Here is a 14268-nt window from a genome sequence, read left to right as displayed (position 1 = left end):
AGGAGAAGTCTGACCAACCTAGGTTAGCGGAACAAGTCTTGAGAGATAGAACTTCGAGAAAACACGGTAAAAGGACTGATAGCTGGGATGCGGGTAATAACAATGGAGCAGTGAGTACTAAGAAATAGGTGTTTTCTAAAGATCTAGTTTCCAAGAAAAGATTCAACACTCATATAATGGTCAATAAAGCAAGGGGTTTCTTTTAACAAGGAATTTTGAAATAGGAGCTGGTAAAGTATTCTGTTGGGAAGGAGCTTTAAGAGCTAGAATTTGTAAAGGTAAATTTTAGAGGTGATCTAAAACTAATAATGGTTGAACAAGGGGTCACCATTGATAGTTGAAATATTCCCGCTTGTCCCCATTACCCAATTGCACTTGAGAAAACCAATGAAATATATAGATGGATGGATTTTGTAACTGTAGACTTCATCACGGCCTTTATGGGAAGGGTCCAAGTTCTCTCCTCACTCCTTCTGACCTACATTGATCCTCAAAGCATAATAAAGTCTAGATCAGACAAATATGATGGCATCATAAAATTTACAAGTTTGATGCTATAACCATATAAATGTAGGGTGTTGAGATTATTTACCAGGTATCAGGTGCACACACCACCAATGCACCAAGAAGTGAATGATAAAATTGAAAGAACCTTACCGCTGTTGTATGTACTCCTCACGGATATATCTGTTTGTTTGTTTGCTTGTTGTGCATGTATAACTCAAATAAGATCTTTACAAACAATGTTGAAAACTCAATTCAAAAAAGACAAACTGATAAAAAAAGATTACTTTCATATAATGTATGCTGACTTCTTCCTTTCTCTTTTCTTACTTGATCAATCATCTCATACATCTCATACATAAGTTCCATGTAATTTGTAAGTCTCTTTTTGTTCTCCGATCTTATGCCAGAAAAGATTGAATAAAGATTATAAATCTCCTGCTCCTCCTTCAAAGTCTTCAAATCCGTGTTCTATTGATCACATCAGAAACAGTAATATCAAGATTAGTTTCAAATGGAAAAAAAGATTAGTTAGACTGCTAGAGTTCGAACGCTTAGAATAAAAGACGGGTATGAAATGAACAACAGCGTACCAACTAAATAATTGGCTGCCATTTCCTCATTTTTATCGCAAGCAAAATAAGCTTGAATCGCCAATTGACGTTCAAATCCCATTCCAACTAGCCTATCAATAGCTTCTTGTTCTTCAGGTGTGACTTGAACATATTGAGCACCAGTTCCATCACCACCACCTAAACCAGGAGGAAAACCACCTTCATCCATCCCAAAGTCACCAGCTTGATCTGCTCCTTCAGATAAAAATCCCATTAAAAGTTCAGGATTAGCTGAAAGTTGAGCTAACAAAGCTGGATTTGATTGTCCAAGTTGTTGCATAAATGGTTGTAAAAGTTGTGGATTCGTTTGAACTAATTGTCTTAATTGAACCATTTGGGGATTGTTTCGTAAACTTTCAAGTACTCGAGACGTATTTGCTGTTGCACCTGCTGCACCTGCTGGCGCTGCAGCTGGAGTAGCTGCAGCGGCTGGTTGACGTTGTTGAGCCACATGTTGGGCAGCAGCTTCAAACAAATTTCGGGATGCGGTAGTAGGAGCGACAGGAGCAGGAACGGCATTCGCTCCTGGTGTTGGTGCAGTTGCAGTTGCAGGGGTAGGAGCACCGGCACGAGGAGCGGCTGATGGTGGTAGGGCATCGAGACCAGCTGGGATACCCTAGATGAACAACAAGAGTCAGAGACAAAGTATCACTCAGAAATCTATCTAAAAGCAAAGCATTCTGACCGTCATCAAATATTCGACTGCCCGATCTGGGTTGTTGAACGCAGCTCGCATAGCTTTCACTACCTCCTCTCTGGGGAAACCCATTCCATTGACAATCTCATCAATTGTTGTTTGAAGACCAGATCCAGTGAGAAAACCAGGATCTTGAGTCCCTGGCGCTACGGCAGGGGTGGAAGAGTCCACCGCAGCTTGAGGTTCGGTAGTAGTAGCAGGAGTACTTTCTGGATTCGCAGATGGGGTTGAGGTAGCTGGAGGTGCGGCAGGGGTTGAGGTTTGAACTGGTGCACTTGTAGAGGAAGGAACAGCGGCTGCGGAGGTAGATGGTGCTGGTACTGTAGGAGCAGTCTTTGGCTAAATAATGAAAATGATAATAAAAGAAAGGCGTAGAAATATGATTGGTTAGCAAATCGAAATTCGGACTCGGAAGACAAAATCAAATCTTGATTCTGATCAGAAACCAAAAGATAAAAGAAATTTAACAAACTTTCATAAGCATGATTACGAAAAAATCCTTCTCTTTTACTTCAATATCTGAAATCAATTTTTCATCACTTAAAATCTTACCGCTAAAGATGATTTTTTGTAATTCAGGTTCAAAACCTTGCGATTCTTTAATTTGTAATTTTAAATTAGCAATAGTAATAGAAGGTTCCACATCTAATACGAACTGCTGCTTTTGCAGCGTTTCTAATAAGAAAAGAGAATAGAAGAAAGTCAGATGTTGGTTTTTGAAGATAGATTAGAAGAATATGAAGAGATACTAACTGAAGGTGAGCTTCATGTGAGATGTTTGATATGTTAAGGTGGTTTGTAGTTTGATTGAGGATTGAGTCGGTTGGATTGAGATTGGGATTGATTGTCGATCGGTTTTTAGGAAAACGCTGACGAACAACAAGTCAAATGTCACACGAACTGTATCAAACATTACACAGATCCTTTCATCGATCTGGAAAACTCGACTTGAGCATCTTCAAATCATCTCACTTTCCACCAGAATCCAGACTCCATGCACCTCCATCAGCTTCTTTCTTCATAAGTGTTGGTTCTGTTTAATGAGTCAAGCTTCCATTCCCATTCCATTGATCTGGTGGTTCTGCTCTCATCCTTTTCGGTATCAAGGTCTTTGTTTGTGTCTTCCGAGCTGGAACTTTATCTTGCTTTTTTTATATGAACAACAATGACATGGAGGTTTCTTGACTTTCTGCGGTTCTCTCGTGTTGCTGAGATATGAAACCAAAAGAAAATTATATTACAATGCCGTTGATACATTCCTACACCACAGGATCGATTCATCATTGGTCCTTCGGTGAATTATTTTGTATAGGCAATTAGCGGTATACATTTGAGACCAACGCAGCCGGTAATTCACCAAAGCTCTTTACTGTGGTGAAGGTAAACAAATATCACTCACGGATGTTCACCATGATTGATTCATGAGTGTTCATCAAGAGTAGCTTACAATGAACCACCATTATGACCCCTATAAAATCATCGTAATCGAGTTATGGTCATTGCTTGGTGATTATTCATATGTGATAAACAATAGCAATTCATGATGACAATTCATGTCTTCTTGTGGATAATCATTGTAAAAACTCATGATGAGTCTCCAAAAATTGCTCCTGGATTGTTAATGGTCCATGGTGGCTTGCCATGAAGATCCAAGGTTATTAAATGTGATTTCTTTTTGGTGTTATGAACACAATTTAATGATGATTCCTATGGAGCCCAATGAAATGTATGCATACAAACAAATAAGTAGATGGAAGCAAAATCTTGAGACACAAATATATGCAAATAGGAAAAGCAAAGAGAGTAAAAACTTGGTATATTACTTTGATATGAGTAAACATGATACAAAAGAAACATTGAAGTCGAGTGGGATTAGTATCAAAAAGTTAAAGTTGATTTGACAACTGAAAGTGGTAAACAGATTAACAAGGCTTAAGATGTAAATTGGAAAGGGTCAACAGGATGGTTTTACAAAATCAAAGAAAGCTGGAAATCTTTGGCTTTTTTAATTCATCAGTCATCTATGTAGTATGGATCTGGACCATATTATGAATCAATCAAGTTGTGTTGGGTTTGAATCAACCCCAAAGATCACTTGGAAGAAATGATTTGTGAGATAGCTATGAATATTTGTAGATCATGATGTGGTCAGTTTTTGACCAGGTTTGAACTGGAGGTCAAAGAGGGTCAAAGATTTTATACCAAGGTATCAGATGATGTCATCAACAGCACCATATTACAGCATATGTTTCAGAATAGTGGCCAACTGCATAGCTAGTAAAGATTGTTGTATCCATGGTTAAACCATGACATCCTTGTGCAGATTCAATCATCAGGTAATTATGGCAATTCTTATAGGTGCTCAAACTCTGTTGGAATTCTGGCTGGTTCATGGCTTTCATTTAGCTTTGCAATCACCAACATGAGATTTGCTTGTGGGTGGGTCTGAGGATGTTTTCACCAAGCTATCATGTGATGTTGATGTGAAATTTCAATACAAATCACGGTGAAAGCACTTTGGTAGGTTCACATGGTTTGAACTAACAATCAATCACCAGCATCTCTGGATCCCAACCACACTCACACTCAGAATTGAACCTGTGGTGTAAAAGCAGGAGATGAATGTACGACAGCTCATTCTCAGAGTTTACCTAAACTTATCACCTCCAACTTGCATGTTCTATAGGCCAAGGGTAAGAACTTTTACAGAGAGCTTCCTTGCAATCCCTCTACACCTTTCCCTACCAAAGATTCTTGTCTGGATCAAAGACAAAAGTTTCATGCCTTATTCTTGCGCATAAGGTGTAGTAATTTTTTCCTCTTGCCTCAAATGCCTCCCAAAGTTTGGGGCTCAACCCACCTGTAGTAGGTAACTTTTTGTGTCTCTCTACTGCAATTCATGTTTGCCTTATGGTTTTGCTTAAGCATTAAGCTTGTGTACCTTGGACATCACAAACCTGGGGCATTGATGTGAGGGTTGAGCCATTCAGAATGGTCTTTGTACATCAGGAAATCAATGCAGGTGCATTATTAGGGGTTGGGCGAAGCGCTGCAAAGCTCTAAGAGAGACAAATGACTATGATTTTATGAGTACAAAAGCCTCAATAACAATACAGTTTGATAACACAAAGAGACAGGCAAACAAATCACAACACGGCACATCTATATACCTATAAAAAAGAACTAATAAATTGTAGCATATAGAAAACTGTAATCTGTGGATAAGGAATACCCTGGAACACCTGATTACAAACAAATACTTGAGCACTTTTCAGATATGTAATTACAACCAAATATCCAACCAAGCACCCAGGCAAATTTGGTGAGGATTAATGGATGATCCCGTTTAACTTGAGCCAAAACGCGTAACACCGATGAAGCTTTGAAAATATTTCAAGTTTAACTTTAGATTTTACCACTTCACAAGATATCATTAATAGGAAATCTGGGAGAACGCCCACATTGAACTGAACAGTTTATACGAGGTTTTCTGTCATTGATTTCGACCGCTATGCCCAGTCTCCGGATTGGGATGTGTCATTAATACATTAAGGGAATCTACAAACTTCTATGAAGTTTTTACATACATATCCTATTTTGCACGTTTGTAATTCTGCAAGAGCATGCAAAGGTTTGTTGGTGGAACTGATCTCATGGATTTGGAAGATTCTATAACTTTTTAGATATCAAGTAAACGTTTCATGAGATGAGGAACAAGCATGAACTTTTGATTTCAATTGAACTTTATGCATCATGCTTGTAACACATGTAAATTTTCAAGAATCCCAATCAATGGCCGTATGCTAAAAGATGTGAATGAATTGCTGGATTCCCTGCAAGCTCCGTAAATTCGATAAACGTCTATGATTTACTAATTTCATCACTTCACTATTTTCTGTGTTAAAGTTTCAGACTTTGGAAGTACGATGTAAGAACTATGAACGACACAGCACGTAGTTTTGTATATTAAGATACGAGTATATTTCTGATCCAGCTTGTCTTGAATCAAATCATTAGACCTGATTGATGCCAAATTAAAATTTCATTACATCAAAATGTCCATCTTTGATAGAGAGGTAGACATAATTATTTGTGGTGGAGGTGAGTATGTCATAATTGTATACTTTATAAGCCTTTGTAAATGAGATTTCGATTTCTTCTTTCTATAGGTTCGGCTGGATCAGTAATAGCAGGTAGACTAGCAAGAGCAGACCCTTCACTTGAGATTCTGGTTATTGAAGCTGGAATGAATAATCTCGATCATCCAAAAGTCATCAAACCAGCCATGTATCTTTCTCATATCGCTCCTAACAGTGATACTGCTTTCTTTCATCTTGGAAGGAAGAGTGAGCATTTGAACGGTCGTGCGCCTATTGTTCCAACTGGGAAGATACTGGGTGGGGGAAGTAGTATCAAGTAAGTAAAAAGTGACATTGAAAAGTCTAGCGGTGTTCTTGAGAACGAGGAGGATTAGAGGTGATTTGAGATTGAAATGATGTTGTGCTATCTTTTTTTCTTCAATCAGTTTTATGATGTACACCAGAGCAAGCGGTTCAGATTATGATGATTGGAAACAGCCTGGATGGTCAGCCGAAGACTTGGTACCATTGATGAAAAAGGTTGGCCAAACCATCTCCTATCCATTCAAATAATATGCCACACAAAACATTATTCTGACAGGAGACATCTTCAGACCGAAACCTTTCATACGGAAATCGGTGACCCTGGACTTGTTCATGGGTTTGAAGGTCCATTACACATTTCTAGGAAACAAACTGGAAAATTAGGAGAAGAGTTTTTCAAAGTATTGCATGAATACGGTGGGATCCCACAACATTTGGATTTACAGGGTCAGAGTGATAATCGTTTTGTTTGAAAGACTCTCGCAAAGTGTTCTAATCCGATTATACTCTACAGACTTCAAATCAGGTCACGGCGTACAACGATGGGACAAGGTATCTCAATCAGACTTTTCGCACCCGGGTTAATGAATCAAACTGATATCATGGTACAAACATTAATATCAAAATAGTGGATAAACCCTATCACAGGCCGCAGATCCGACGCCGCTCATGGATTCATACATCCTGCGATGCGAGAAAATTCCAACTTGCAGCTTTTGGTACATACCAGAGTCAAGAAGGTGTTATTCGAGTTGAGTTTTACGTACTTCAAGAAAAGTGTGGCAATTCATTTTGGCTCACAAATTTGTATTTGGAATATTACAGGGACAATGTGGCCGAAGGTGTTGAATGTTTGACTGAGATACCTGGAGATCCAACAGGTCCTTATTCTCAATCAATCAAAGCTAGAAAGATGGTCGTAATATCTGCAGGAGCTATTTCATCTCCACAAATTTTACAAAGATCTGGAATTGGATCAAAAGGTTTTCTTGAGAAGCTTGGAGTTCAAAAAGTGATATCTGATCTTCCAGGTGTTGGTCAAAATTATCAAGATCATCAGTTACTACTCATTCCTTATAAAGCATCGGATGATACGGAGAGCCTAGATGAATTACTCAGGGCTGAACCTTCAACATTAGTTCGCTGGGAAGATGATTTCACGAGAGGCGAGGGGGGTATGACTTCGAAGTGAGTATGTGATTTGGCAAAAAGAGGGTAAATTTTGAGCTTTCTAAATTGACTCAGCTCTCCTTTGATATGCAAGCTGGGTTGATGTTAGCGCAAAAGTACGGCCAAATGTGGAAGAGCTGAAAGGTCTTGGGCCCGACTTTCAACAAGCTTGGAAAGACATGTTTGCCGATGCTCCAGACAAAGTATAAAACGTTCACACCTCTTGATCACTTCCTGAAGAACATTATAGCTGATCAGAGATTCAATAGCCTGTTGCAGTGACAGGAATAGTTGGTTGCTACACCGGAGATCCGCTAGAAGTACCCAAAGGCAAATAGTATGTTTGAGACTGCTGAATTATCAAAAGACAATGTAGCTCGTTTTTGATGACTTGAACTTCTACCACCAGCTTCACCGTTTTTTCTTATTCAGCATACCCACTCAGTATGGGATACGTAAACATCACCTCACTTGAAGACCTTGATTCACCACCAGATTTTGATCCAAAGTTTTTATCATCGTAAGAAATTCCTAACAATATCATCATCTTTTCCAAAAATCAAACAAGAACAAATCTAATTGGAGACAGTTTTGTTTTTTGAAAGGCCTGCTGATCTCTCTCCACATGTATGGATGTACAAGAGGGGACGAGAATGGTGCCGTAGATTACCTTCTTTTCGAGGAGAAGTAGAAGTGGGACATCCCAAATTTGCTACCAATTCAGCTGCATATTGTAATATAGGCTCGGACCAAAACAAAAACTATGATGAAAATTCATCAAAAAGTGAAGAAATCCAAGATATCATTTATTCTGAGGAAGATGACAAAGTGATCGAAGATCACATTCGAAATACCCTTCAAGTAGGTTATTCTCAGCCATTTTCAATGGATTTCCAAAGTCATAAATTAACTTGTTTTGGATGTGGTGCTGGGTTTCTTAGACAACATGGCACTCCCTAGGTACTTTGGCAATGAAACCAAGGGAAAAAGGAGGTGTAGTTGATTCTTGCTTAAACGTTTACGGAACTCGTCACTTGAAGGTCGCCGATTTGAGTATATGTCCGGGTAATGTAGGAGCAAACACCAATAGTACAGCACTCATGATTGGGGAGAAAGCTGCTGTTTTGATATTGGAAGACCTGGGTCTTGTAGCTTTATGATTTCTCGAGTGAAGGATATTGTTGTTCAAGGTTTGTGTTCTTGAGCTTCCCTTGGTGTTTATCCGTTTTTTTCTCTTTTCTGGCGACAAACAAGCAAGACAGAATCGGCACAATGTAATAAACGAGTTGGATCGTGATAGTTTTTTCAAAGTTACCAAGTGTACGTCTCAACCTCATGCGGGGAGCTTTTCAAAAGTAAAAGATTGAAATTTGAGAGTCATTATCATTCGTATATGATTTTCAGTTTGGCTTCAACCTTTTGAGGTTCCTAGAGCTCTTGGACTTCAAGACAGAGCCCCAGAGAAGGTCAAAAACAAGCAATCGCAGTATTACGCCTAACTCTTCACTTTATATAGTGGGTGTGTTGTGAGAATCTCATGATGGATTAATCAGTTATGAACTGTAATTCTGATGTGGTCAAACAAGATACTCGTCATAAAGACGAATCAATTCATAGAAAAAAATAGAAAAAGAGTAAAAGAGTAAAAGAGTAAATACTACAAGAACAAGATTATCCAAAAACCACTGCATACTAAGATAAAGAAACCACTATCCAAATGAATCCAATCCAACTGATTTCATCCTTTAATTATCAAAGAGAACCAAATAAATCCCTCATCTCCACATTGATTCAAGTCCTATTGATAGGACTTTCTTCAATATGAATCTCCAAAACAGGTCCCTCCTCTACATCCATAGGATAAATCCAATCAACTTCAGACTCGTCAGAAGCTGACCGATTTTCTGAACGAGAAAAATAATCCCCTGGTCCTTCAAATGATCCATGAACCCTATCAGATGGTCGAGGTCCAAATACCCCATCTTGGTATCGTTGTGAAATCCTTTGAAATAGATTTAACAATGATACTGGTATAACTCGGGGTACCCTTTGTTCGACTGGTTCATTGGTTTCTGAACCCCAACTTGTAATGGGTGAGTCATTAGTTGGCGTATTGACGTCTTTTTTTAAAAAAAGTTTAAAACAGTTTGTATATCGAAATCAGTTCTTGGAGTTATTCAGGTTTGATAACACAAATATAAAAAATACTTACCGCCTTCTGAGCCGGTTCCAGATGGGATCTCAAGTTCTCTTTGGTATGAACCAGGCGTAAAGATCCCATGTTGGTGTTGGCGCGAAGGCAACTCTATCAATAAATCTAAACAACGAAAAGAAAAAGGATCAAGTTCAGCCTGAATCACAAGCAAGAATGAAATGAAACAAAAAAAAAAGTTTACTAACGTTTAAGGATAGGATCATCACGAAGTGAACTTGTCATCTCCGACTCCACTTGAGAGTTTCCATGATTGGAAGACGAGAGATTTTGAAATTCCTCAATGTTTCGTGAGGAAGAAGATGGATCAACTTGGTAAGAGTTCATATTATAAAATTGATAAATATGAAGCGAAAAAAAAAGTTGATGAAATGAGGAAAAATGAATAAGAAAAAGTTGGTATTGCAAGAGAAGTGTTGTTTTTTTAGAAAAAAAATGGATGGGAAATTTGATGAGAAGATGATTTTGAGAAAACAAGAAAGTTAAGATTGGGGTTCTGATGCTTATTGATGTTTTTCGAGTGAGTTTGCGAAGATTTTATATGAGAAATATAGGTGGTAAGAGCACATTTGGCTACTCTATGGCATCCGCCCTGTTGAAGACTCCGTCGCAGGACTTGACCTCATCATGTTGAAGTGTTCCTTATTTTTGACGCACGAGTGCATCAGGTCGGCACAAAATGCTCGCGTTCTTAGTCTCCAACCACATGGACGCTCTGTTCCATGACCTGAACCTGATGCACAGGTAAAAATCAATCAAGCCTTTTTTTATGCTCAAACGAAAGGCACAAAACATCAAGCTGCGACTTTTGAATCTGCGACCTGTTCAAGCGACTTTAAGGTATGTTCGGAAAGGTTATCCCAGTGATACCCTAGTTCTCCTTGGAAAGGGCAAAGAAAATGATGATCGAGAGATATACCCTTGGGTTGCCAGACAGGCATGTCGAAGAAACCAGGTCGAGGAATGAGAAATGAGTCCTTCATAGAGGCCTTTTCTCCAGGGGTAAACAGAACGATGAACCATTTTTCTACGAGTCATCTTTTGGATTTGAGCAGTGGTGTACTCAAGTTACATCCGCTGATAATGGAACCAGCGGGAACGGTGGTCATTGGATTTGGAATCGGTGCTTGAACAGTCATGATCTGCGCGGTCACGTCGGCAGTGGACGTGGTGAACCAGCGGCGACCAAAAAAACGTTGGTAAAATCGAACCAAAGTCGGTACAGCCCCGGTTTTCAGCCAGGATTCAACCGGGTATACCGTATCATCACAATTACTCCACAAAAAGGGGTCTCGTGGTGAAGGGAGAGATGGGCAGGACCAAAAATATCTATGAATGTTGATAAGGGGAATAAAATATAGTAATAGGTTTCTCCAAAAATATCGCAAGAATACCCGGAAAAGGTATTTCTGAATACTTTAAGTAAAGACAATCTGAAAGTGTGAAGACACAACGTTCTGAATCATACACACATTTTATAAAGTTAAGTAAAATGAGAAAATTATCCGTCTTCTTGAAAAGAAAACAGTCATGGTGAAAAGCTGAATAAACCTCTAACAATTCTTCATCCTAAGCGTATTCTTTTGTAAAACCAAACTTCTTAAAACCTTTGAATAAGTAAACATAAGTACCAAAAGAAACGTAATAGGACAAGCTAATTTCCAAAAACTAAAGCCAAAAAATCCCAACCAAAGAAAAATCATTCTTAATTTGGTTTCATTCATTCATTTTTCTCTTTCGATTAAAAAATCATCTGATTACTTACAATAGATCTGATCCTTGAATAGCTCCAAACTCCACAAAGTTCATTCCAAAGTACCCCGTTAAAAAAGTCAAAGGTAAAAAGATAATCGTCACAATACTAAGTTGTTTCATTGATTCATTAGTCGAAAAACTCATCGTATCTATTTATTTATCAAACCCCCCCCCAAAAAAAAATCACAAACAAACAAAACAAAACGTCATTTAGAAAATAAAGTTATTGATAAAAGTGATGAATTCAAACCAAAAAGAGCTTAACTAAAAGTGAAATCAACTAAATTAGATGCCCATCCACTAAACAGTTCTAAAGAACTTAACAAACTATCAATATGATCCAAAACATCTGAAAGATAAACCTACAAGCACCACATCCTTCAACACTTTCTTCAAATCCGATCATAAAACAAAAAAAACTTACTCGAGCTTGAGGGGAAATGAATCCAGTGGAATTGGATGAACTACTGTTAGTGATGAATGTGGGATCATCTAAATTAGAAGCTGATGAGCCTCTAACAGGCTTAGATCGACCTGTGATCCTTTCATCACTTGGATCATGGTTTCGAATCCGATGTACCAAGCTCGAAAGTGGTGTGAGTGTGCGCTTGAGCAACAAAAGTTCACCTGAAAGTACATGAACTATCGATCGAAGAGATCCCATCAATAACCAGTATTTTAATATCTTCTATGATATGAAGGGGGAGGGGGACTGACGATGACGAACAGTGTCTAATTTCGGATTGACCAAGACTGCAGCTTCAAGACTGGTAAGCCTAGATCGAAAAGCTTCTACCACATCTAATGCTTGATCTACAATCAAATCTAAGACGGCTTGTAAAAGCATTGAAGCATCAGATGTTGAACGTAATAATGTATCAGATGAACGAAGTCGATCGAGTAAAGGGACCACCGTCCTAGATCCATCGTGTGAAAAGATCGTAATCAATGTACCTATGATATATACCACATGATATTAGTCATTCGAAATAGACTAGATTCATAGTCAAGAAGGATAACTTACCACCACGGAGTAGAAAGATTGAAAGCTTTTCAGCATGGATTCGTAGTTTGTATTCACTAGTAAGTCGACGTACAACCTCACGTTCTGCATCAAAGACTTCCTGTCAAATCAAAAAACACTCAAAACCATTTAGTTTGAGATTGTCAAATGATCCTTAATTGAATTGTACACGTGACCAACCTTACCCGCCATTGATAACCCACCGGTTACAGTACCCAGATCCATCATAGCCATTGGAGCTGGACGCTTCCCCGAAAGATGATGAGGTTCATTAAGATTATCAACATTACTAGGATCTTGATCTGGATCAATAAGATTTCCATTTTCTAATGGATCATCCGTATCCACCTTAGTAGAGCTATTAGTAGTATTGATTCTATTTGATGAACCATCTGATTGATCATCAACAAGTGTATGAACTGCAGCATGAACAAATAAATGATGTTTATAATATTCACTTTTAGAACGTGCTGAAGTATGAACACAATCTTCTACTGCTAATGGATGTAATTGATATTGAAGTGCTAATAATTTAATCACATCCCAATTAAGACCCTATTAATAAAAGACCATGAAGAAGTTTAATTTTCTTTTCTAATTCCCTAAAAAACCATCAAGAGATTTCAAGAATGATTCAATTCTTACATACATTCACATTGATCCATCGTACACGAGACCAACTAGGACGAGACCGATGAAGTGAATGTTTAAGTCGATCAAGTTCTTGTTGACAATCAGGTCTAAATTTCAAAAAATTCACTTGATCTTCTGAATAATCTACTAAATCTACACTAACAGATGTTTTAAGTAAATGAGAAAGTTGTGGTTGTGGTTGATTTGCATTCACACCAGGTTCCATGGATCCAATCGAATTCCATTGATATCTTAATGAAGATGATTGGATTCTTTGGGTTGGTATTTGATGATTGGTTGTTGAACTTGAACCTGATACGATTCTTTGGGCTGCTGATACTACATGTGCTGCTGCTTTAAATCTTTGCTTAACTTGACCATTTCAAAGGAATTTCAGTTAAAGTTTTAAATTTCCAGTAAACCACCGATTTCTTTAACATGATATCATGGATTCTAACTCACCAGTGGATGCGGTAGGATCGGTAGATGATCGATTCGATCGGTAATGGTCACCGTCCGCATGAAGTGGTTGACCTACAGCACTGAGACTAGGAACTGTTAATAGAAAAGACCGATTCAGTAGTGAATGGTCTCAAGAAGATGATACTTATGAATAGTTAGTTACCTCTTCTATCAGATGTTGCACCATAATTTAAGATGGGTTGATGGTTTGGTTCTTGTAATAAACTATTTTCATTTGGATCATCACTCTGACTCATGATTTTGTTGATAAAGTTTATGGTTTCAAATTTAAGCTTACTCTTGGTGACATCATCCTTTGATACTCGATTTCTATTGACCCGTTCATATCGGGGCAGCTTGGTCAAGCTGAAGCAATCAAAACAACTTTGCAAAAGAAATGTATGTATCAAACCATTTCTTTTTGAGATCATGGTATTTCCGCCTCATTATCTTGATGATCATAACTTCACCTTCTGTTTGTCACAGGAATGAATTGTGGCTATCAGATCATGAAGTGAAAGGGTCGAAATATGAAACCAACAAGGAATTTTTGATCAAGGCTTGAGAGTCAAGATCAGTTTGTTTTACCGATCTATGAGGAAGATGGAAGATTCATGTCCTCTTTTTGATCCCAAAACAACAAGATGTTGTACTTTTTCACCACGACTCCAGTCCACCAAAGGATACAACCAATTTCATTTGACCTGAACTGACAATTTACCATGAAAATCATTTCGAATATCTTTTTTTTGAAATAAGTTGATGAAGAAGTGATTTATAGAAAAGGCGTGATC

At 38.2% G+C, this 14268-nt stretch overlaps 5 protein-coding genes across 5 annotated transcripts; 2 read left to right on the top strand and 3 right to left on the bottom strand.

Moving 5' to 3' along the window:
• Positions 1-931: 931 nt before the first annotated feature.
• Positions 932-2584, bottom strand: MELLADRAFT_93497 (uncharacterized protein; the record flags this gene model as incomplete). The annotated part of the gene is made up of 5 exons (XM_007405909.1): positions 932-975; positions 1098-1734; positions 1804-2154; positions 2288-2490; positions 2569-2584. The coding sequence occupies 5 exons, from the start codon at positions 2582-2584 to the stop codon at positions 932-934; spliced, it is 1251 nt and encodes a 416-aa protein (XP_007405971.1).
• Positions 2585-5870: 3286 nt separating this feature from the next.
• On the top strand, positions 5871-8548 carry MELLADRAFT_93496 (uncharacterized protein; the record flags this gene model as incomplete). The annotated part of the gene is made up of 12 exons (XM_007406166.1): positions 5871-5916; positions 5985-6231; positions 6341-6434; positions 6509-6665; positions 6733-6770; positions 6848-6969; positions 7044-7406; positions 7483-7591; positions 7658-7725; positions 7798-7908; positions 7994-8249; positions 8330-8548. The coding sequence occupies 12 exons, from the start codon at positions 5871-5873 to the stop codon at positions 8546-8548; spliced, it is 1830 nt and encodes a 609-aa protein (XP_007406228.1).
• A 631-nt stretch (positions 8549-9179) lies between these two features.
• MELLADRAFT_103117 (uncharacterized protein) lies at positions 9180-9927 on the bottom strand (the record flags this gene model as incomplete). The annotated part of the gene is made up of 3 exons (XM_007405908.1): positions 9180-9508; positions 9601-9705; positions 9789-9927. The coding sequence occupies 3 exons, from the start codon at positions 9925-9927 to the stop codon at positions 9180-9182; spliced, it is 573 nt and encodes a 190-aa protein (XP_007405970.1).
• Positions 9928-10369: 442 nt separating this feature from the next.
• MELLADRAFT_103116 (uncharacterized protein) lies at positions 10370-10901 on the top strand (the record flags this gene model as incomplete). The annotated part of the gene is made up of 2 exons (XM_007406167.1): positions 10370-10555; positions 10656-10901. The coding sequence occupies 2 exons, from the start codon at positions 10370-10372 to the stop codon at positions 10899-10901; spliced, it is 432 nt and encodes a 143-aa protein (XP_007406229.1).
• A 91-nt stretch (positions 10902-10992) lies between these two features.
• Positions 10993-13737, bottom strand: MELLADRAFT_76846 (uncharacterized protein; the record flags this gene model as incomplete). Its single annotated transcript, XM_007405907.1, has 10 exons — positions 10993-11268; positions 11366-11504; positions 11621-11717; positions 11780-11997; positions 12073-12309; positions 12380-12479; positions 12560-12934; positions 13029-13384; positions 13475-13567; positions 13638-13737. The coding sequence occupies 10 exons, from the start codon at positions 13729-13731 to the stop codon at positions 11154-11156; spliced, it is 1824 nt and encodes a 607-aa protein (XP_007405969.1).
• Between the last annotated feature and the right edge of the window lie 531 nt (positions 13738-14268).

This window comes from Melampsora larici-populina (genome assembly GCF_000204055.1).
Source record: "Melampsora larici-populina 98AG31 unplaced genomic scaffold MELLAscaffold_5, whole genome shotgun sequence".
Taxonomy (NCBI): Eukaryota; Fungi; Basidiomycota; class Pucciniomycetes; order Pucciniales; family Melampsoraceae; genus Melampsora; species Melampsora laricis-populina.
Note: the sequence above shows the minus strand (reverse complement) of the source record. Positions and strands in the feature narration are given on the sequence as shown.